Below are 20,636 nucleotides of genomic sequence, written 5' to 3'. Positions count from 1 at the left end.
CTTCAAGGACCAGTGCTGCAGTGGTTCAAGTCATACCTAGCAGATAGAACTTTTTCTGTGATGATCAATGATCTCTCTTCTTCTCCAGCCCCATTTTCCTCTGGTGTGCCACAGGGTTCCATCCTTGGCCCTGCTCTATTTTCCTTGTACATGCTCCCCTTAGGTTCTGTGATATCCCGGTATAATGTCTCTTTCCATCTGTATGCAGACGATGTACAAATCTATCTGCCAGTTGCCCAGAACTCCCCAGACATACTGTCCATCCAGACATGTCTGCATGACATTAAACATTGGCTGTCACAGAATTTGCTCTGTCTAAATGACTCAAAGACTGAATTTATCCTATTTGATACCTCTAGTTCAACAAAGGCAGCTCCCGATCTTGCACCTCTGACCACCCACCTCAGTTTTGTAGTCAGGAATCTTGGAGTGATTTTGGACAGTAGTCTGAAGCTCGATAAACAGGTAGACTCTGTGATCAGGGCAAGTTTCTTCCAGCTTCGTCGGTTGGCCAAAGTCAAACCATTCCTCAGCTGTAGTGACCTTGAGAAAACAATCCACGCTTTTATTAGTTCACGCTTGGACTACTGCAATGCCCTCTACATCGGGTTAAATCAGGCCTCTCTGCACCGTCTACAGCTTGTCCAGAATGCAGCGGCCCGGCTTCTTACCAACACCAGTAAACATGACCACATCACTCCTGTCCTGCACTCTCTCCACTGGCTCCCGGTCGAGTTCAGAATCCAGTTTAAGATCTTACTGTTCGTTTTCTGCTCCATCCATGGCCTTGCACCTCTTTATTTGTGTAACATCCTGACCCTCCACCAGCCCAGCAGAGCCCTGCGCTCCTCTGAACAACATCTGCTGGTGGTCCCACGGTCCAGGTGCAAAAAGTGGGGTGATCGTGCCTTTGCGGTAGCGGGGCCAAAACTCTGGAACGCTCTGCCCCTGGAATTACGCTCCATCATGGGCTTGCCCTTGTTCAAGACCAGGCTGAAGCACCATCTCTTTAAATTGGCCTTTGACACCTGATGGACGACTGATTAGCATAATGATTTTATAGATGTTCTGTATTTTATTTTATTGTATTTGTTTTTTCTTTTTTTTTTTGTCTGTACTTTTTGTCTCTGTCCAGCGCTTTGATCAACTTTGGTTGTTGTAAAGCGCTTTATAAATAAAAATTGATTGATTGAATTGATTGATAACGTTGCTTTTCACCGCTCTGCAGCTGTCACAGATTGGTTTGCAGCACATCGCAGATTTATGGTTTTGTACCTGCCTGCATATTCACCCTTCCTCAACCCAATAGAGGAGTTTTTCTCTGCCTAGAGGTGGAAAGTGTTTGGTCACCACCACCCACATGACCAAATGTCTCTTTTGGAAGCCATGCGTGCCGGGTGTGAGGACACGAGTCCAGAGGACTGCAGGGATGGATAAGGCACTCCAGAAGGTTCTTCCCCAGGTGCATGGCAAGAGAGAACATTAGATGCTGATGAAAACCTGTGGCCTGATGCTAGAGAGAGGCAGGATTAGCCCCGCAATTATTTGTTCGAATTACAGTAATTTCGTAAATTACGACAGACTATTGAAGCAAACTGCTCATTTTCATTTACCTTAAAGAATTATGTTCTAAAAATGTAAATAAATCATGTGAAAAAATGTCACTCTTTTCTTTAAAGAAAATATTACTTTGTATGAAGTCACTGAAATTGTTCAAACTGTAAAGATGAAAACTTTGTATTTTCTGTATTGGTGTTTGATGCTAGTGTTTTTACTCTCAGTGTGTTCTGAGTGACAGTGTGTGTTATCTCAGTGAGGGTTGTGCATAGTGTTTGGCTGCACTGAGCCTGTTTTGAGCCATATGTTAAGAGTTGTGTTGCTTGGAGTGAGTTTTGCAGGTGATGTGAACTGTTTAGCTCAGGTGACTGTTGGTAGTGCAGACTGTAGTTAGAGTTTTGCACATGTAGCTCCAGTTGTGCTCACTGTCGTTTAGCAATCGAAAAAAACTGTAATAGCAAACATGGAATAAAAAACAAGAAGGATGAGAAAGCCCAACTGGACAGAGGAACAGTGTTTACTGTTAGCCCAGTTAGTGGATGAACACAAGGCCGTCCTTAAAGGAAAATGCGGGCCGGGTGTCAAAGCACAGGCAAGAAGAAGACGTGGGAGTTTATAGCGGTTAATAATAAATGATTACCGGTTCATTCCCCTGATTGTGCGCACCAGGGAAACCTGCTATATTCATAAGTGCAGTTGTTTGAGTCTGCAAGCTGGGAATGTCCAGTGGAAAGGAAATGAACTGCGACACAATAGGAGGTTCTGGAAGTGTGTGTGTGTGTGATCACTCAGCGTACAGAAGGTTATGACAGACCCAGATCATCACTGCTGCATTGTTGCATTTTCCCAGTTGCCAAATATCTTAATGTAGTGATTACTTTCATTTCTGGCGCTTTGGCATTCTGCGCTGTGTCGGAGATGTTAGCGTGTCTCTAACAAGATCTGTCACAAACATGATCCCTGCACGATCTAATCTACAGCGTCTTATTAACTCACTGTCATCCATTTTCTGCAACACATTTCTTCTCCTCTTCGTCTTTCTGTAATTTCTCCTCTGCTAAAGAAGAAACTCTTAAGCCTCTTAAAAGTCCTCGTCCGTACTCCTAACCATTTTGAGCTTAAAGACCCACTCCGATGAAAATCATGTTTTTCTAGGTGTTAACATGTTCTTGTGACATTTTTCTGATGTTAGAGGACATATCTTGAGAAAAATTAGCTCAAAGTTGTATTTCTGAGTATTTCTACATTCAAATGGCTGTGAATCAGTAGCAGACGCTAAAATGCTGTTTAAAATAGACTGGAGTTGTGACGTAGTAACTCCACTGGGCGGGGCCACGAGCTCATACTCAAATTGGAACATACTGTAACAAATAAGTCACTTTTCGCCGTCTATCAATCGTCAAAACTAAAGTTTGGAGAACACAGACTGATCCCGTCAGTAATTACATCATTACATAATGAGAGAGGGCAGCCAGCCTCTTCCACCCAAGCAACAGGGGACATTCGTGCATGTGAAATTCCCTCTTATATACTGTCTATGGAAATTCCGCGCTCGTTCAAGTAACGTTAGACTTGCACACGCCGGGTGGCGACGAGTTTCGCCTGTCGCAGTCGTTTGTCGCCTCGTGTGTCAAGCCCATCACTCGTGAGAGAGTCATCATGACATTAGCATCATAATAATCCCGAAATTCCGAGCAATCCACTGATATTAAATATGTCCTGATTGATCACTGTGGGAGGGATGAAATATTGAGGCGAAGTCGAGCTGTTTTTTACCGCGACGTCTCGGAGTGAAATAATGATCGGTGATAACTTTGATTAACTTCGGATAATAATAATTAACGTGTATATATAATACTGTAATGCTCCTCCGTGCCAACGGCTCCGCCCACAACGCAGAGGCGAATTGCTAATGAGCTACTGCCGCTCTGCCGAAGCGAAGTCCCAGAAAACGGCACAGGTTTTGAGATTTTGGCTAAAAATGGCATAATCATAATTTAAAGACCACTGGGAATGTTTAAAAATAGCTCAAAATATGATCGGAGTGGGACTTTAAGACCTCTTTTAAGGGCTAAGATGCTTTCTGAATTATTTTTTATTTAGTTTTAAGAGTGAACGCCCGCATTTCTAATAATTTTCTTCACTAATTTTGTCACAGGAGCTACTCTTTGCATTAAGATTTTTTATGAATATGGGCCTTGATGTGTAAATGATCACATGTATGTATCGCTGCAGCCCGGAGACCCGCAGGTGGGAGGAGCTTACGCCGCAAGTGGGAGGAGCTTATGCCGCAAGTAGGAGGGATTTCACAAATGTGCAAGTAGGAGGAGTTTACGCCGCAAGTGGGAGGAGCTTATGCGGAAATCCCCAAGCTATCATTGCCGAGGACGGCGGTGAGTGAGTATGGCAGGAAGTAGCGACAGTAATGAAAATAAACGATCAAATATTACGTTCCTCATCATAGTCTGATTTCTTACAGCTTTGTTATTATTGTGTGCGTGTCCAATACCACTCACTGTCAATGATGAAGTCACGTCTTTACACCTTTTACCATACTTAAAGTGATGGTGTTTTAAATTCATCAGGCTGTAGGCCTTATTCAAGTATATTCCTGAATATTAGCTCCATATTCTACAATCCTACAGTATCAAGTAAATTAACATATTAAAATGTGATGCAATTGGTGAATAAGTGAATGTGTAAATACATGAAAAACATTTGGCTAATGTAAAAAAAAAACAAGTTACCATCCATCTTTACTGCATAATTTTTTTTAAATAAATTCTGAACGTGAATACAATCACATACAAGTCACTCAGAATTGATTGCAAAAGTGTTTATTTGATTTGATTCTTTTTTGTCTTCTTTTGTTATTTGTAAGGACACTATAGATTACAATTGATCTGCATGCAGTGAAAACTGCAAAATCCAGGGTAGAAGGTTTCAGAATAAATGCCCTGGAGCTCGCCTCGCTTTCCCTTCCCAGCATAACCTGGTGAATACACAAGAAGCACAACAAGAACTAGGGTTTATAGTTGACAATGAACATTTACAAACATTAAGAATAATTTCTCAGCTCTGTAGGTCCATGCCATGCAAGTGAATGGTGTCCAGAACTTTTAAACTCCAAGGGATGACATAAGTAAATTAGATTTTTAGTTTTCATTTAGACTAACAACTAGTTTATTCATCACCAATTTACACAAAACGTACCAGGTGTGCAGCACTTGTACTCAAACCCACACTCCAAACAAGTGGAGATTGAGTACATCCTCCAGAAGAGCTGTCTGTAGTGAGGTGACTTCTTTTTCCAGCATGCAACACCTGAGGTGAAAAAAAATTAACAAAACATTTAACATTATCAATGATACTCTTGTTATGCGTTTTATTTTTTCATGTCAATATTTACTTTCTAGCCATAAGAAGTGTGCCTGGTTCCTGAAATTGTCATCCCCAACTATGTCCCTGAACCTGGAGCAAGCCAATGACAGGGGCAGTTAGGCAGAATCTCTTTCTTGAAGAACAACTTCAAGAAGTATCTTCTTCAACAATGCTCCTGATAACTGAAAAGATAGCAACAGTTAGCACAGGCCGTTAAAAAAGATGTTAAAAAGCACATTATATAACATTATTCAACTACCTTGAAGATGAAGCATGATGGAGGGTCATCATGTTTTAGCAGCTCATCCTTAAAGAAAAATATAAGTGGATTAAAATTGTTCTATGATACACATTTTAAATCATCATTAAAATTAATTATGCATACCTTGCTAAAAACAGAAGGCACGACTGGGGTTTGGTCTGCTAAAATTAAGTAGTTTAAAATTAGCTGACCAATATTATAGTTACATAATTTGAAACCCAGCATTGTATATGTATTTTGTTTCATATCAAAGTCCTTACTTTCAAATGCAAGTTCAGTTTTTTTCTTCGCATAGAATTCAGGGGATGCAGAGCATTCTTCTTCTTCTGAAAGAGGATTAGAATAAAAACAGTGATAAAATTATCCATTATTTTTTAATTTGACAAAAAATATCAGCAAAATATAAAAAGCTGACAATACCAGCTACAAAAGCTCGTTTTCTCTTTCTCCCATGTCTTCCACAATTTGATTGTCATGCAACAAAAACAAATAAAGCAATAGAACAAGTACAATATCAAAATTAATTGAATGCAAGGGTGCATTTACATTGATCACAAATGACAGTAAAGACTTTTGTTAATACCAAAAAAAAATCTAATTAATGGTCCAATTTTAAATATTAAAAAAAAAACTTATTCACCAATTAATTTTTTCACTTACTCTAGAGAAATTATCAAGCAAGACGGCACACCACCATTTTCTTATGTTCTTCATGTTTAGCTGTGTACATAAAGTAATGAATTAGTATAATTTTCAATTATATTATATGCATATAGCTACAAAAAATACTTACTTCAGTGAAGTCAAACTTCTGTCCCAGAACAACATACAGTGCATACTATAATATGCAAAGAAACAAAAAAAGTTAAATAAGTAACAGCAATTGATTACACCTCGATGTTCTTCATTTACATATTCTGTACTTGCCATCAAGACAAACACTCCACAGTTATTTGACAGCCTTTGTCTTGCATTGTCCTAATGAAATCAAACACACCATAAATTATTAATTGATATGATAAACACACAACAACTTGTAAATTAAGAACTGTATACATTACAGCAGAAGCTGTGATCATAGTCATGTGGGACATCAAAAAAAAATAATAATAATAATAATTCCCACCGTAATGTCATTTAGGACAGTCTCCGACCATAGTCCTGGTGCAATTTTTTGGGCAAGCTCTCTATCAATAATAATAAAAAATAATAATAAAAAAAGACAGAGGTATATGAACAATGAATAAAGATGAGCAAAAATATTGTTCTTTAAGGAAATACCAGTGCTAGCAAGGAAGTGTGTGCGGGCTACCTGGCTGGATTAATGGAACTAAGAGGAATTTTGCAACAACGCTTACTTGCAAGCATGGAAATTATTTTTGAACAGTTGGGATGGAATAATTTGAATGAACGAATGAACAAACAGTAAGTTAAATAAGATAAAATAAAAATAAATAAAAAATGTATGGTCTAAAACTGAACTACCATACAATTTGACGTCAACATGAAATCCAAATTGACCCAGTTGTACTTTTCTTGCTGTGCGAGACCGATCAGTGCACATGTACAGAATGGATATTAACGGAATAGATATTATATTCACATAGATGTTATAGATATATACACACACAAGTTTAACTCGCATCAAAAAAGTACAATAAGTTGGAATTCAGTTTCATGTTCACCTTAGTAAAACATAGTAACAATAATTAATTCCTTAAGTTATAAGTGGAACAAAAACAAACGAGCAGTATGGTTTAAACAGAACTACCACACTGCTGTTGTGAACATTTGAAGGACCTGTATAATTGAATGTATCTGGCATCACTCAAACCAGAGCCACAGAGCGAGTCAAGAAAGAAAAGTTGTCTTTGCTTTGGCTTCATAATCTGAAAAATGTCCGAACACACTTTTACCTATTATTGTGCAACAAACTTTTCAATAAGACAACTATAAATGGATTGAAAAAATTGTTTGAATGTAACTGCTGGTCACCCAGATGTCAATGTTCTGTAACACAAAGTTGATTTTACAGTATTTACACAATGTTTTTGTTTGTTTTGTAATTTACATATTATACTGTTGATATGTAGTGCATTGGTAGTAAATACTACAATACCCTTATGGACCCAATTTGTGCAATAACCCTTAGACAGGAATTCAGAATCTGCATTAGAGGCACAAAAATAAAATCCATGATAATGCAAATTACACATCTAACACATGAGTGCATGTTACTCCATTGTCTTACCATGGCCTCTACATTATTCTGTAGTCCTAATATCAAGAAGTCCTCACGGGTAAGTGTTTCACCATAAACGCATACAATATGCTCCTTAGGATCCATGGTCTCATCCAGTACACGTGAAACCTAAAAATGAAAACGCATAAAAACAACATTCTTCAAATTAACTACAATTCTATCTTCTATAGGCCTTTCATTATTATTGTTAAATCTCAATTGGTTGATAATTTATATAATTATCATACTGTATATAATTGTATGTCTCAGCCATTAAACTGCTCAGTGTAAAATTATGAGACATAACGGTATGATTTTCATTAAAGCTGCTCTGAAATGTTGTACAATATTATAAAGCTGGCTTGACTTGATACCTTTTCCTGTAGTTCTGCGCTCAATGGATGTTGCCAACACCTGGAGCTAGCACTCACATTCTGCAGTTTAGTCATAGCCTCATCTTTTTGCAGAACCTTAATATTGTCAGCATTTGAGATATCTTGAGATAGACCTAAAGGGGGAAAAAAATAATAATAATCGTAGTACACATGCTCAATGAAAAAAAGTATGTTACAAACACAGACATGTTACCTATAATAAGTTGCCCATTCTTGTTCATGAAGGTTTGTCTGGTTCCCATTGACTTCTGTATTTTCTCCAGCCTCAAGCTGGGTGTTGTGATGGTGGACTATATTACGAATTAGAAAGATCTGAGAGCTGGGTGCCATCATGTTGAGAAGTAGTTGTTTTTCTCCATTTGAGCAAAGAATTGTTCTACTACTTGGGTATTAACCTTCCCAGCCAGTTCTGGCACCAGAGCAGTTCTTCTTAAAAAATCCTTGGGATCTTTCGCATTCGTTTCATGCAGTTTATCATATAGCACATAATGATGCCCATTGATATCGGGGGGATTTCGCGGCTCTGTTAACCAGGGAAGATTAACCTTGACCTTGCCCTCTTTGGCTAAATAAATGTTTTCTTCTGTAGGGCTAAGTAGTCTTCCCTCATGTGGAGCAAATGGCAACACCAACGGGTCCCTCAGATTCCCATGTGTTGCCAGACCTCTGGCAAAATCATAAATGGTAACATTTGGTAAATGTTTCCAGGACAGTAAAATATCAACATAGTCTCTTGGACTTTCCGCTCTCATGTTGAATTTCAGGCTGTATACAACTCCACATGGGCACATAACTGCAGACTAGCCTCCTAAAACCATCAATTATAAAAAATTATAAATTCTTTAAATTCAATTGAAAAACAAAACCATAATCAGAGTATGGTTCCTTACCTGATGCACCCCAGATTTTCTCAAAAATCTTATCATAAGTACTCCTACTCCTTATTTCATTATAAAGCCTGAAAATAAGGTCTGTTTTTGAACCACAGGGATCCACCCCACAAGCTTTGCACAGTTTCTTGACATCATCAACCTGTAAAGTTGAGAGAGAAAAAAAAAAGTAAAAATATGATACATATTTACACAGACAGCAAATATTACAAATAATCCTGACCTTCATTTTCATGACTTCCTCGAGGAGTCTGTCTTCAGTGATGTCTAGCTCTGCCTGCTCTTTTGTTTTTGTTGGGCGGTGTACTTTTTCCCACTCTGTGTTTAAAACCACATCAGATTTTTGAGTTTCTGGTCCAATCCACGGTGCCCAAAAACCAAAGGTCGGCTTGACAACAAATGGATTCTCCTCTCCAACTACATGAGAAAACATTTAAATATATGTTGTTTTAGTTTGTTAATCAATCATTCAATAGAGGCAGGTACAATTTACTTCAGTGACAAAGAAAAAAACATATCTTACCCTTCACAAACCCAAGGGAAATAATATTCAAGGACAGAGACTCCCAGAAGTCTCTCACATTAACTTGCCCAGTATACTCGGTTGGATCAGGTACCTCACTCACTGCAAAAGGAAACCAACATTCTTTGTTCCTCACAATACAAACAAAGCCTAAAACAAACATTGTCAGAATAGCTTTAATGTGCATGTTGTCATACCTGGCATACTGAAAACTCCCTTTTTATGAAGATCCATAATAACCACAGGGGGATGAGAGCCACAATTGATGCATGCATATTTGTAGTCATGTTGCACCAATGCTTCAAAATGTAGGTAACCATGAAACAGATGGTTATGTGAAGGAAGCTTTAAACCAGATGCAAGTTCCATAGCTTTGAAAACTCTGCCTGCTGCATTATGAGTCTACAGACAAATATAAAAGTGTTATACTTTGTGGCAGGTATTGTTACTTAGAAACAATAAGCAGTAATTAGGACTGTGGGAAGGTATAATGAACAATATATACAAAGAGAGAAAGAGAGCTTCAATTTTTAGGAATAAAGGCACATTTAGAATGTACAGGGACCATACCTGGAGTGATGCCCTTAAATACAAACACAAGTGGAAACCCATAAGAATATGATTGTTAAAGTTGTGGATTCCATGTTCCCAGTCTTGGTAACGGTACTCCATTTCCACATCTTAGACATTTCCTCAAGTATGTGCTTATTCCTGAAAGGAATAAGTTGATTATACACATAGATGTGAATATAACAGCATGCTGTAATATTTTATTTTTTTATAACACTTACCTTCATAGACACATGTCAGGGTCACAATCTTAGCTTTTGCTGTGATAAGGATGGGGTCACTTAGAGGCAAGTTATAACCACATTCAGTGCAGAACTTTTCTGATGGCACAATATGCTTTGGTGGGGGAGGATCAAACACTCCTCTGCAAAGATTTTCAGGAAAATGTGTTGGATACCGTTTTTTATCCATGATATACTTTAAAATTCTCCGCAAAAGTTCTTTCCCAAGTCCAAGCGGCTTTTCCATCGTTTCCTTGTCATCTTCTTGATGACCATCCAAGTTATCTTCTTCTGTTCCAGTTGATTTGACACATTTAAAAAGCTGTCTATTGGTTTGAAAAAGGAACCACTTTGCGACATACTTATGTGGACAAGACATCCGTGCATTAACACAGGGACAATGCCAGCTGTTTCTCCGGGCATCATACATAACCATCACCCTTCCCAATCGACTGTAGTATGATGGTTTGTTCTCCAAGACAGACACATAATGCTTTTTGGGTGGCCCAATTTCAACACCCACAGCAAGTGGAGCACTTTGGTCTGTTGCCTCCTTTAGTCGAGCAAGACACATCTCTTTCTTGTTGTCTGTAAACCATCTTTGCTTTACAAGCTCACTCAGTGTGTCCTCCTCAAGATGACAGGTGTTTGAGGGAGTTGAACAAAAGTCAAGTGACCTTAGGTGAGAACATCTAAATGCTTGATGCCCACTCCTACCTGCTACATCATAAAACAATGAACAGTCATCCATCTCGCATTCACTTGGACCTCTCAGCTTTTGTTTAACATGAACAGGAACAGGTGGCCCACAGAAATTTTTGGCAACTGCAAAAATACCATTTCTTGCATCAATACACTGGCTGGCAAGGTGGCGATCTGCACACATGTCAATTTTTTCAGTTCTATGCTTTCTTTGTATGTGTCGTTGTAAATTTTTCAAGTATAATGTCACATTACATTTAGGACAGGAAACTTTTTTTTGACTTGATTTATGACGTCTTAGCTCCTGCTCCACCGATGGTAGACCCCAGTGTTTCTGGTTTGTGGTAGAAGGCAGGTCAGTTGGTCCAGAAACTATTATGGGCTGCTGTTCCCTCCGCTCACTGGCCATTGCTGATGGCTGGTCAGTTGGTCCAGAAACTATTATGGGCTGCTGTTCCCTCCGCTCACTGGCCATTGCTGATGGCTGGTCAGTTGGTCCACAGACCATGGTGGGCTGCTGTTCCCTCCGCTCACTGGCCATTGCTGATGGCTGGTCAGTTGGTCCACAGACCATGGTGGGCTGCTGTTCCCTCCGCTCACTGGCCATTGCTGATGGCTAGTCAGTTGGTCCAGAAACTATTATGGGCTGCTGTTCCCTCCGCTCACTGGCCATTGCTGATGGCTGGTCAGTTGGTCCAGAAACTATTATGGGCTGCTGTTCCCTCCGCTCACTGGCCATTGCTGATGGCTGGTCAGTTGGTCCACAGACCATGGTGGGCTGCTGTTCCCTCCGCTCACTGGCCATTGCTGATGGCTGGTCAGTTGGTCCACAGACGATGGTGGGCTGCTGTTCCCTCCGCTCACTGGCCATTGCTGATGGCTGGTCAGTTGGTCCACAGACCATGGTGGGCTGCTGTTCCCTCCGCTCACTGGCCATTGCTGATGGCTGGTCAGTTGGTCCACAGACCATGGTGGGCTGCTGTTCCCTCCGCTCACTGGCCATTGCTGATGGCTAGTCAGTTGGTCCAGAAACTATTATGGGCTGCTGTTCCCTCCGCTCACTGGCCATTGCTGATGGCTGGTCAGTTGGTCCAGAAACTATTATGGGCTGCTGTTCCCTCCGCTCACTGGCCATTGCTGATGGCTGGTCAGTTGGTCCACAGACCATGGTGGGCTGCTGTTCCCTCCGCTCACTGGCCATTGCTGATGGCTAGTCAGTTGGTCCAGAAACTATTATGGGCTGCTGTTCCCTCCGCTCACTGGCCACTGCTGATGGCTGGTCAGTTGGTCCACAGACCATGGTGGGCTGCTGTTCCCTCCGCTCACTGGCCATTGCTGATGGCTGGTCAGTTGGTCCACAGACCATGGTGGGCTGCTGTTCCCTCCGCTCACTGGCCATTGCTGATGGCTGGTCAGTTGGTCCACAGACGATGGTGGGCTGCTGTTCCCTCCGCTCACTGGCCATTGCTGATGGCTGGTCAGTTGGTCCACAGACCATGGTGGGCTGCTGTTCCCTCCGCTCACTGGCCATTGCTGATGGCTGGTCAGTTGGTCCACAGACCATGGTGGGCTGCTGTTCCCTCCGCTCACTGGCCATTGCTGATGGCTAGTCAGTTGGTCCAGAAACTATTATGGGCTGCTGTTCCCTCCGCTCACTGGCCATTGCTGATGGCTGGTCAGTTGGTCCAGAAACTATTATGGGCTGCTGTTCCCTCCGCTCACTGGCCATTGCTGATGGCTGGTCAGTTGGTCCACAGACCATGGTGGGCTGCTGTTCCCTCCGCTCACTGGCCATTGCTGATGGCTAGTCAGTTGGTCCAGAAACTATTATGGGCTGCTGTTCCCTCCGCTCACTGGCCACTGCTGATGGCTGGTCAGTTGGTCCACAGACCATGGTGGGCTGCTGTTCCCTCCGCTCACTGGCCATTGCTGATGGCTGGTCAGTTGGTCCACAGACCATGGTGGGCTGCTGTTCCCTCCGCTCACTGGCCATTGCTGATGGCTGGTCAGTTGGTCCACAGACCATGGTGGGCTGCTGTTCCCTCCGCTCACTGGCCATTGCTGATGGCTGGTCAGTTGGTCCACAGACCATGGTGGGCTGCTGTTCCCTCCGCTCACTGGCCATTGCTGATGGCTAGTCAGTTGGTCCAGAAACTATTATGGGCTGCTGTTCCCTCCGCTCACTGGCCATTGCTGATGGCTGGTCAGTTGGTCCAGAATCTATTATGGGCTGCTGTTCCCTCCGCTCACTGGCCATTGCTGATGGCTGGTCAGTTGGTCCATGAACTAGAGTGAATGACTTTCCCCCCTGGTTAGCCACAGTCCTGGTGGCTTGTCCACCTGCACTCGTATCTGCTGCATGAATAAGCAGGTGTTTTGTGAAGTCAGTCCGACGTATTACTGTTTTGTCACAGTAACAACAGTGGTAGTGCGCGGTTTTGCGACACAAGAGGTGGCATTTATAGATTTTGAAACCTGAAATAAGTATTAATAAAAAAAGTTAACAAATTTCAACTTTTATCAAAAATGATTGGATATACGAACTCCTATTCATAGTGAATATAACAATAATATTTTGGTCAACTTACACCCATGTACTACCACCCAAGATAAATGGGACTGAAGGTGGCCTGTTGCCTGGAAGTTGTCATCATATTTGATTTTGTCCTTAGGACAAAGCGGACAGTGACATTTTGTGCACTTGAGGCACTGGTATGCCTCAAGAGTGTCCTGCACATCTTTCACTGATAAGTGAACCTAAAACACAATAACATGCGTTTCACATTTATTTCACTGATTGTTATGAGTAATACATTTTATAAAATAATTATGATATTAAAACAAATGTTTCAATTACATTACATTACATTTGTGGATTACGCAGAAAAAAAGCATAACTACAATGAAAACAAGTTTTAAAAGAATAGCATGCATTGTACAATTAAATTAGGAGTTGTATTCTAAAATCAAATCCATTTACAAAACGTTTAAGACATTTACAATTTGAAAATCAATGCAGTCCTAAAACGTACAAAAATTACACTGCCACTACCTTATTATGGTCTTCAGAATCCATAATCTGGAGAGCAAATTGTAGAAATGGAATGCAGAACAGATCTTGTCATGCACGTTACAGATTTTGTCATTTGTGTGCTACTAAAAAAACTACAGAAATGTATTTGGATACACTTTAGCCTTATTCTTTTTTAATACATCAAGACTAAAAACAGTGTACAAACATAGGGCTGGGCGATATATCGCATGACATTGTTAGGCGCATCTCGTAGGTAAAGCCGGTTCCTTGATTAGTAGTAAATCACCATCACCTGCTTTCAGATGTAGTGGCATTTACTACAAAGAGCCGTAGTTAACTGACAAGCTGAGCCATATCGCATTAAATATCGCAGACGTATCGCCTGCGATAATTAATGCGATATGGCTCAGCTTGTCAGTTAACTACGGCTCTGTGTTGTACAGGGGTCCTCAACTCTGGAGCGGGAGATCCACTTTCCTGCTGAGTTTAGATCCAACCCTAATCAATGGAGATCAGTGTGTGTTTTAGTTGGGCTCTTGACCCTTAAATTAATAACTTTAAGTTTTTGTTTGGCTGCTGTACGTGAGTTATAACAGCCAGATGAACAAACGGTGATCTGATGGTGTTTGGTTGTGTTTTAACATAATCATTATTTCACAATCATTTGACCTGAATCACTGAACTCATATAGAGTCCAATTTGTGATTTAAGTTAACTTTATTAACTATAGAAGTACTGGCCTTGTACACCATAATATTTTTAACTTTTACAATGTAATTCAAATAATTTCTAAAAAGTTTATCTTATTCAAAAAACAAACAAACAGACATCATGAATCAGCCTGTGAATCTCAACAATGGTGACATTTATAAAGCATGTTGCAGTGCATTCTGGGTTGCACCAATCAAAACTCATTCATGGCTCCCATCATGTATTGCTGCATGAATAAATAATGAGCTTATGATCAGAGGTTGTCACCATTGCTGAGATTCATACGCTAAATCTTGATGTCTGTGTGTGCCAAAAAAAAAAAACACATATATTTTTTATTATTATTGATTTGATCATTTGGATTTCATTGAAAAGGCTAATGATATTATGCAGCTAGAATTCATAAAATAAATCTAACCCGTAAATTGGACTCTACATGAGTTCAGTGATTCAAGTCAAATGATTGTGAAATTATGAAACACAACCAACACCATCAGATCAACGTTTCTATTTGTTCATCTGGCTGTTATAACTCATGTACAGCAGTCAATCAAAACTTAAAGTTATTAATTTAACGGTGAAGAGCCCAACTAAAACACACGCTGATCTCCATAATGGTGACTTTAATTATGGTTTTCTCCTTCAGTGATTCTGCTTGTTAACATCAGGTGTCTTCAATGTTGGCTAAAATAACAGATATTTTGTAAATTTTACTCATTTTAAATGGTTAACATTTAAGGAATTAATTTGATTAATTATTACTCAATTCTAATTTGTTAAATTTAATTAATAATATTGCTTGTAATCTGTTGCCTCATTTTTATTAATTAAATATAAATAAAATCTATGTTTTATTTTTTACAGTGAACAAGCTAATCAAGCTCTTCATGATTACTACAACGTTACAGGTACACAACAAAATCCCCAGTGTTAAATCAACTTTGCTTAAGTACATATTGTCCCATTCTACAGAGTGTTATTAAATGTTGATGTTTTATTGGTAAAAATATAATGCCACCATTATAGAGATCAGTGTTTGCTTTAGTTGGGCTGTTGACCCGTCACTCTCCATATTAGATTATATTCTGCAACAATATAATGATTATTTAAAAGCAGGAAAATCAGAATATTTTAGCATATCATTGGAACCTGAACTTGTTAAACGTAAAATCATTAATCTGTGTTTTGTCATTAATACATTTGAGGGGTTTGCCTTGTCTACCCTGTGAAACTAGAGTATGTGTAACAGGGTTAAAAAGAACATTTGATTTAAAGAGTATTATATGTGAATTTCATAAAATAAGGCATTTGGCTGTATACATTGGTGTTAGAAGGCTCCCCTCCTGTGGCTAATAATGGTACTGCAGATATTGTATTTTGTCGCTCTTCTCTTGCCGTACCGCAGCAGATTCAAGTGTCGATGCTGTGGGTATGTATGGCTTTTCATGCTCTGACGCATTAACAAATTAATTGTGAAAATGATACGTTTCAAGTGAATCTTTTCGACGCAATATATTTCATACATGTATGTGAACAGATAGATAATGGATTTAGCACTTTAACACGGTTGTTGTGAGTGTTATAATATGTATTGAATTTCCATGTGCGTCACACGTGCGAGCACGGATTCATTTCTCGTGACGATTGCATCTGTCTTAACTATCTGACGATTATTTGTATTATGAGTTGAGTAATGTGTCATTTCTATCTTTCTCCATATGAATGTCTGCAGTCTGTCGTCAGCCAATGTAAATTGTCTTTCTTCTTCTTGTTTCCATAAAAAAAAGGTATGTTGCTTTGTGTTTATTCTGTTATAATTGTCGACAAATGTTATTTATATTACTGATGTCGTCTGCAATTATTCTGTACATTTACATTGGTGTACTTATATTATAAGTATTATGTTAAGTTAATCGCATTATATATCATTACTATGTGTTTAATGTGAATAATACGAATTAGTAGTGGCAGCAGATTCAAGTGTCGATGCTGTGGTCTGTCGTCAGCCAATGTAAATTGTCTTTCTTCTTCTTGTTTCCATAAAAAAAAGATAAATTGAAGCTGAACCCCGTTTGTGAGTGTGTCCTTCCACATCCGTTACATATGGGAATTAAGGTTGGCATCCATCATTTATCGTGTGGATTTTAAAACTGTTAAGTGCATGCAAGATATTATTCTGCAGTTTTTACCGAACTCACAAACAGCAAAAATCAGCATACGAATCTCAACAATGGTGATAATAAACAAAAAGTTTCATGCTGCAATGCATGCTGGGTATCACAATTTGAAAAAAGTCCCAGCATGCACTGCAGTATGGATAATTATTGTCACCACTGTTGAGGATTGTATGCTAAGTGTTGATGTCTAAGTGTATATTTTTAGAAGATATAGTTGTGCATTTTTAGCACTGACAATTATTTATTATACATTTTTTCTTACACATTTACTATACCTGAACATCAGTCAATAACCAAAATAAAATAATAATTTTGAGACAAATGACCTTTAACAAATATCTCTTTAGGAGTTTCATTATAAAGTCTTTCAAGCATATTTGTATTTTGAACTTTTTGGTCAGCAAAGCTCAAGTGTTTATCATGAAACACTATTGCAAATGCTTAAAGAAGCTTGCTGTGGATATTAAATGAGTCACGAGACCAACTAAAGCAAACATTGACCACCATAATGGTAGCACACTTTTTTGATCACTTAAACATCATCAACTCTCAACAATCAATTCTGTAGACTTGTGACAAAAATAAAGTCAGTCTGGTTAGTAATAAGTGAAGCTGGTAATGCTGTTTGTGGAGTTGTTTAATCCTCCTCTGCTGAGATCTTCACAGATTTAATGTTTTCTTCATTTGATTTCAACTAAGGCTGTGGCTGAAGTCAGTTGTAGTTCTTGTGTTTCTCTTTTCTTCAGTGATTCTGCTTGTTAACAGCAGGTGTACATCAATAATGCTCAAACATCACTAAATGAATCATATAATTATCTCATTAACTTTAACACTCTATAGATTGGGAAAATATGTACTCTGAGCAATGTTGATTTAACACTGGGGATTTTGTTGTGTACCTGTAACGTTGTATTAATCATTAAGAGCTTGATTAGCTTGTTCTGGTGTGTTTGATTAGGGTTGGAGCTAAACTCTACAGGAAAGTGGATCTCGCGCTCCAGAGTTGAGGACTCCTGGGGTCTCATTTATAAAACTGTGCGTAGGATCCTTACTAAAAGTGTACGTGCGCCCAAAAGCCAAAAATGGCGTGCGCAAAAAAACATTGAGACTTATAAAACCGTGCGTACGCGAGAACCTGCGCAGGATTCACTTTATAAATCCCACTCAGCGGAAGATTGTGCGCACATGCATCTCCTCCCCGAAATAACCATATATGGAGCTTACAACGCCTAGTTTTACTATGCATATCCTCATCTGCATATCATTTGCATATGATTATTCATCCACGTGAAGTGATAACATGTTTAACGGTACAAGACATTAGGAAAATATGAAATACGGATGTGCCGTCACATTACATTAATAAAAATAATTTAGTATCCTTGCCTTGTTTTTGAATAAATAAATCAAATAGTGTAAAATACATTTCAGATAAAGTTTTTCTCAATCTTTTCCACTGACCAAATAGTCTTTTTAATTGATTTATATTTTTAATGGAAACAGAAAGACCTTGTTGTGCATTATATTTGCACAATCTGCTATTATCATAAGAAGCAATTATCTAGTTAAAACATTGAAACACAGCATGCCAAAGGAAAAGTGTTCAAAAGCATTGCATCCACAACCAATATTTATAGGCTATTTATTGAATATATATATATATATATATATATATATATATATATATATATATATATATATATAATTATTATTTTTGTACTTTTTTTTTTTTTTACTATTCAGTAGGCCTAAATGTCATGTAGTTTAAGTGTTTAACTCCGTTAATGAGAATGGCATATTTAATCTAAATGTTTATATCAGAAATAAAACATAGTTTAAATCATTGTTTTAGCCTAAACTGTAGCCTATTTATGATTAAGACTCATATCAAACGTCTTTTTATTAAAGCATATCATTTAACATACAATACACTTGTACATTTTGAGATTTTTTTATATATATATATATATATAAAATAAATAAATCATATATTCTTTTTTTTTTTAAATGATTAGGAATCATAATGAAGATTTACAGTTTTACTTCATCTGCCGTTATAGATATGCGTCAGTTTCACTAACGGCCCAACGCGCTCGCTGGCGCGGACATTTAAGGTCTGGATATTTGCTTCAAGTGATAGGCTTGGTGAGTGAAATTATATTTGTATTATCTTCCTTTATATGTATCGTTTTATTTCGATTTTCTGTCTAAAAGTGACCAAAAAGATATTTAACTCCAGCTCACCATCGGTGTCGCCAAACTGCTCCGTCTCCAAAACGTTCGTACGCATAGGTCAGAGTTTGCGTGCAGGTGCGCACATTTTCCCGTCAAGTTTATTTTTATAAATCACAACTTATGCGTCGGAAGTGGCGTACGCCTCTTTCAGGGTCTGTTTTGCGCGTACGCAACGGTTATAAATGAGGCCCCTGGTGTAGTAAATGCCACTACATCTGAAAGCAGGTGATGGCGATTTACTACTAATCAAGGAACCGGCTTTACTGACGAGATGCGCCTAACAATGTCATGCGATATATCGCCCAGCCCTAACAAACAACATTATTAAATGGTCTTTTTCAGAACATATAATGCTTTTTTACAAAACTAAAAACTGTACAACAAGCTTACCACTTCATCTCAACGAGTCAACGGCACGCTGACATGTGAAAGCCTACTGTCTATGGTGAAAGCGCCAGCGGTTTTCTTCTTTCTTTTCTGATGGATCGCAACAAAACCTACACATTACTGCCACCCACTGTGGAGCATAAACCAATAGCTACTACAACACAGGTGATACTAAATAAACCAATCAAAATCCTCTGGAAGTTTGTACAGCCCACCTGCGGCTAAAGCTCCACCTACTTGCTGCTAACCCACCCACTTGCAGCTGGCTCCGACCTCCGTTTATACTCTACTCAATGATCATGAGCAATTATTGTTCCTATGACAATGGGTGGAAAACACTAAGTAAAAATCTAAATAATATATCGGAAAGTGAAAAGGGGAGATGTAATGGGTGTATGCCTTTAAGAGAACGTGACTGTGATTGCACAGTGTTGCTGGCTGTAATTTAAGTTCTGTTGCTTTTATATGAAAATAAATATAATGAACAAGACTCCCAAAGTAGGCTATTATTTAATCTCATTCCAAATACGTGTTTACAATACGGGTGCACTAATATGCATTAATTCATGCGTAACTAATGCACAGATAATCATGTGTTAATGTGTGACTCACGAAGAACTAAACCGTTAATTAATTATTACTGCATCAGCAACTAATAAAGATTCTAAATGATTAATAGATTAAGTAATATATGAATTGTTATTAGTTAAATGTGTCATCTTAATGTATTCATTCCTTAATAACATATTATATTAACTAATAGTGTAAATTAATGCGTTAATTACCACAATGGGTTGAAGTCATGTGCTTCAACTTCGAATTGTCTGCTTTAATCATTAGCTAATGATTTGAAAACGTATCATTATGTTATGACTTTACATGTTGAGGCATGTGATATTAACTATTTGTTAAGTAATATGTCATTTTGGTTTTGAAATCCACACTAAGTGTAACGCGGTACGGCTGAAGCAAAGATGAGGCAGGATCCAAGTGCAGCACACGCTTTATTTAACAGACTACAAACTCGAAACTAGACTGGATAACAGGACTCGGGACTCAGGAACAACCAACATCAACGTTAACAATCTAACATTAAACAAGAACTTACAAAGACAGGGCAGAAAATAATCAGAGACAAACGAGCTAAACAGGATAACAAGGGGGCGTGGGAAATGAGAAACACCTGGGATAACTAATAGACAAGACAGGGAACCACTAAACACGCCGCCTCCATGAAGTAAAAAATACTTGGGGAAATCTACGGGAGGAACCTCCGGGCTGTAAACGGGTTCAAGAGAAGCCTCCCGGAGCTTGAAGGGCGCAGGCAAGGTGAGGCGCCGAGGCGGGGC

The 20,636-nt window shown here is 38.9% G+C and overlaps 1 protein-coding gene and 1 long non-coding RNA gene across 3 annotated transcripts; both read right to left on the bottom strand.

Annotated features, from left to right (window-relative positions):
* Positions 1 to 4,396: 4,396 nt before the first annotated feature.
* Positions 4,397 to 11,240, bottom strand: LOC307003717 (uncharacterized protein). Of its 2 annotated transcripts, XM_079622457.1 has the most exons (21): positions 10,042 to 11,240; positions 9,821 to 9,961; positions 9,448 to 9,652; positions 9,251 to 9,352; positions 8,951 to 9,144; positions 8,728 to 8,869; positions 8,031 to 8,645; positions 7,817 to 7,950; positions 7,452 to 7,571; positions 7,320 to 7,367; positions 6,327 to 7,210; positions 6,128 to 6,178; positions 5,994 to 6,038; positions 5,861 to 5,920; positions 5,621 to 5,655; positions 5,461 to 5,526; positions 5,324 to 5,361; positions 5,198 to 5,245; positions 4,967 to 5,120; positions 4,771 to 4,881; positions 4,397 to 4,549 (listed from the first exon to the last, which is right to left on the bottom strand). In XM_079622457.1, the coding sequence occupies exons 2-7, from the start codon at positions 9,920 to 9,922 to the stop codon at positions 8,638 to 8,640; spliced, it is 753 nt and encodes a 250-aa protein (XP_079478583.1). In that variant the 5' UTR covers positions 9,923 to 9,961; positions 10,042 to 11,240; the 3' UTR covers positions 4,397 to 4,549; positions 4,771 to 4,881; positions 4,967 to 5,120; positions 5,198 to 5,245; positions 5,324 to 5,361; positions 5,461 to 5,526; positions 5,621 to 5,655; positions 5,861 to 5,920; positions 5,994 to 6,038; positions 6,128 to 6,178; positions 6,327 to 7,210; positions 7,320 to 7,367; positions 7,452 to 7,571; positions 7,817 to 7,950; positions 8,031 to 8,637. The 2 variants fall into 2 exon arrangements, with proteins under 2 accessions (XP_079478583.1, XP_079478582.1); XM_079622456.1 differs by lacking the exons at positions 4,397 to 4,549; positions 4,771 to 4,881; positions 4,967 to 5,120; ... (9 more) ...; positions 7,452 to 7,571; positions 7,817 to 7,950 and having other exon boundaries at positions 8,641 to 8,869.
* A 1,789-nt stretch (positions 11,241 to 13,029) lies between these two features.
* LOC307003815 lies at positions 13,030 to 19,463 on the bottom strand. Its single transcript, XR_013798825.1, has 4 exons — positions 19,291 to 19,463; positions 13,796 to 13,822; positions 13,332 to 13,500; positions 13,030 to 13,218 (listed from the first exon to the last, which is right to left on the bottom strand). It is a non-coding gene; the product is annotated as an uncharacterized lncRNA (long non-coding RNA).
* Positions 19,464 to 20,636: the final 1,173 nt, after the last annotated feature.

This window comes from Phoxinus phoxinus (assembly GCF_949152265.1).
Source record: "Phoxinus phoxinus genome assembly, chromosome: 1".
Classification (NCBI taxonomy): Eukaryota; Metazoa; Chordata; class Actinopteri; order Cypriniformes; family Leuciscidae; genus Phoxinus; species Phoxinus phoxinus.
The sequence above is the reverse complement of the archived record's forward strand: the minus strand, read 5'-3'. Positions and strand labels throughout refer to the sequence as shown.

Bases quoted from the DNA above. Each gene is read 5' to 3' on its own strand.
- LOC307003717 (XM_079622456.1), bottom strand. From the start codon at position 9,922: ATGGAGTACCGTTACCAAGACTGGGAACATGGAATCCACAACTTTAAC. The intron at 9,653-9,820 runs GTATGGTCCCTG...ATTTGTCTGTAG, and splicing joins ATTTAAGGGCATCACTCCAG to ACTCATAATGCAGCAGGCAG. The intron at 9,145-9,250 runs GTAAGATATGTT...TTTCTCATGTAG, and splicing joins TTCCCTTGGGTTTGTGAAGG to TTGGAGAGGAGAATCCATTT.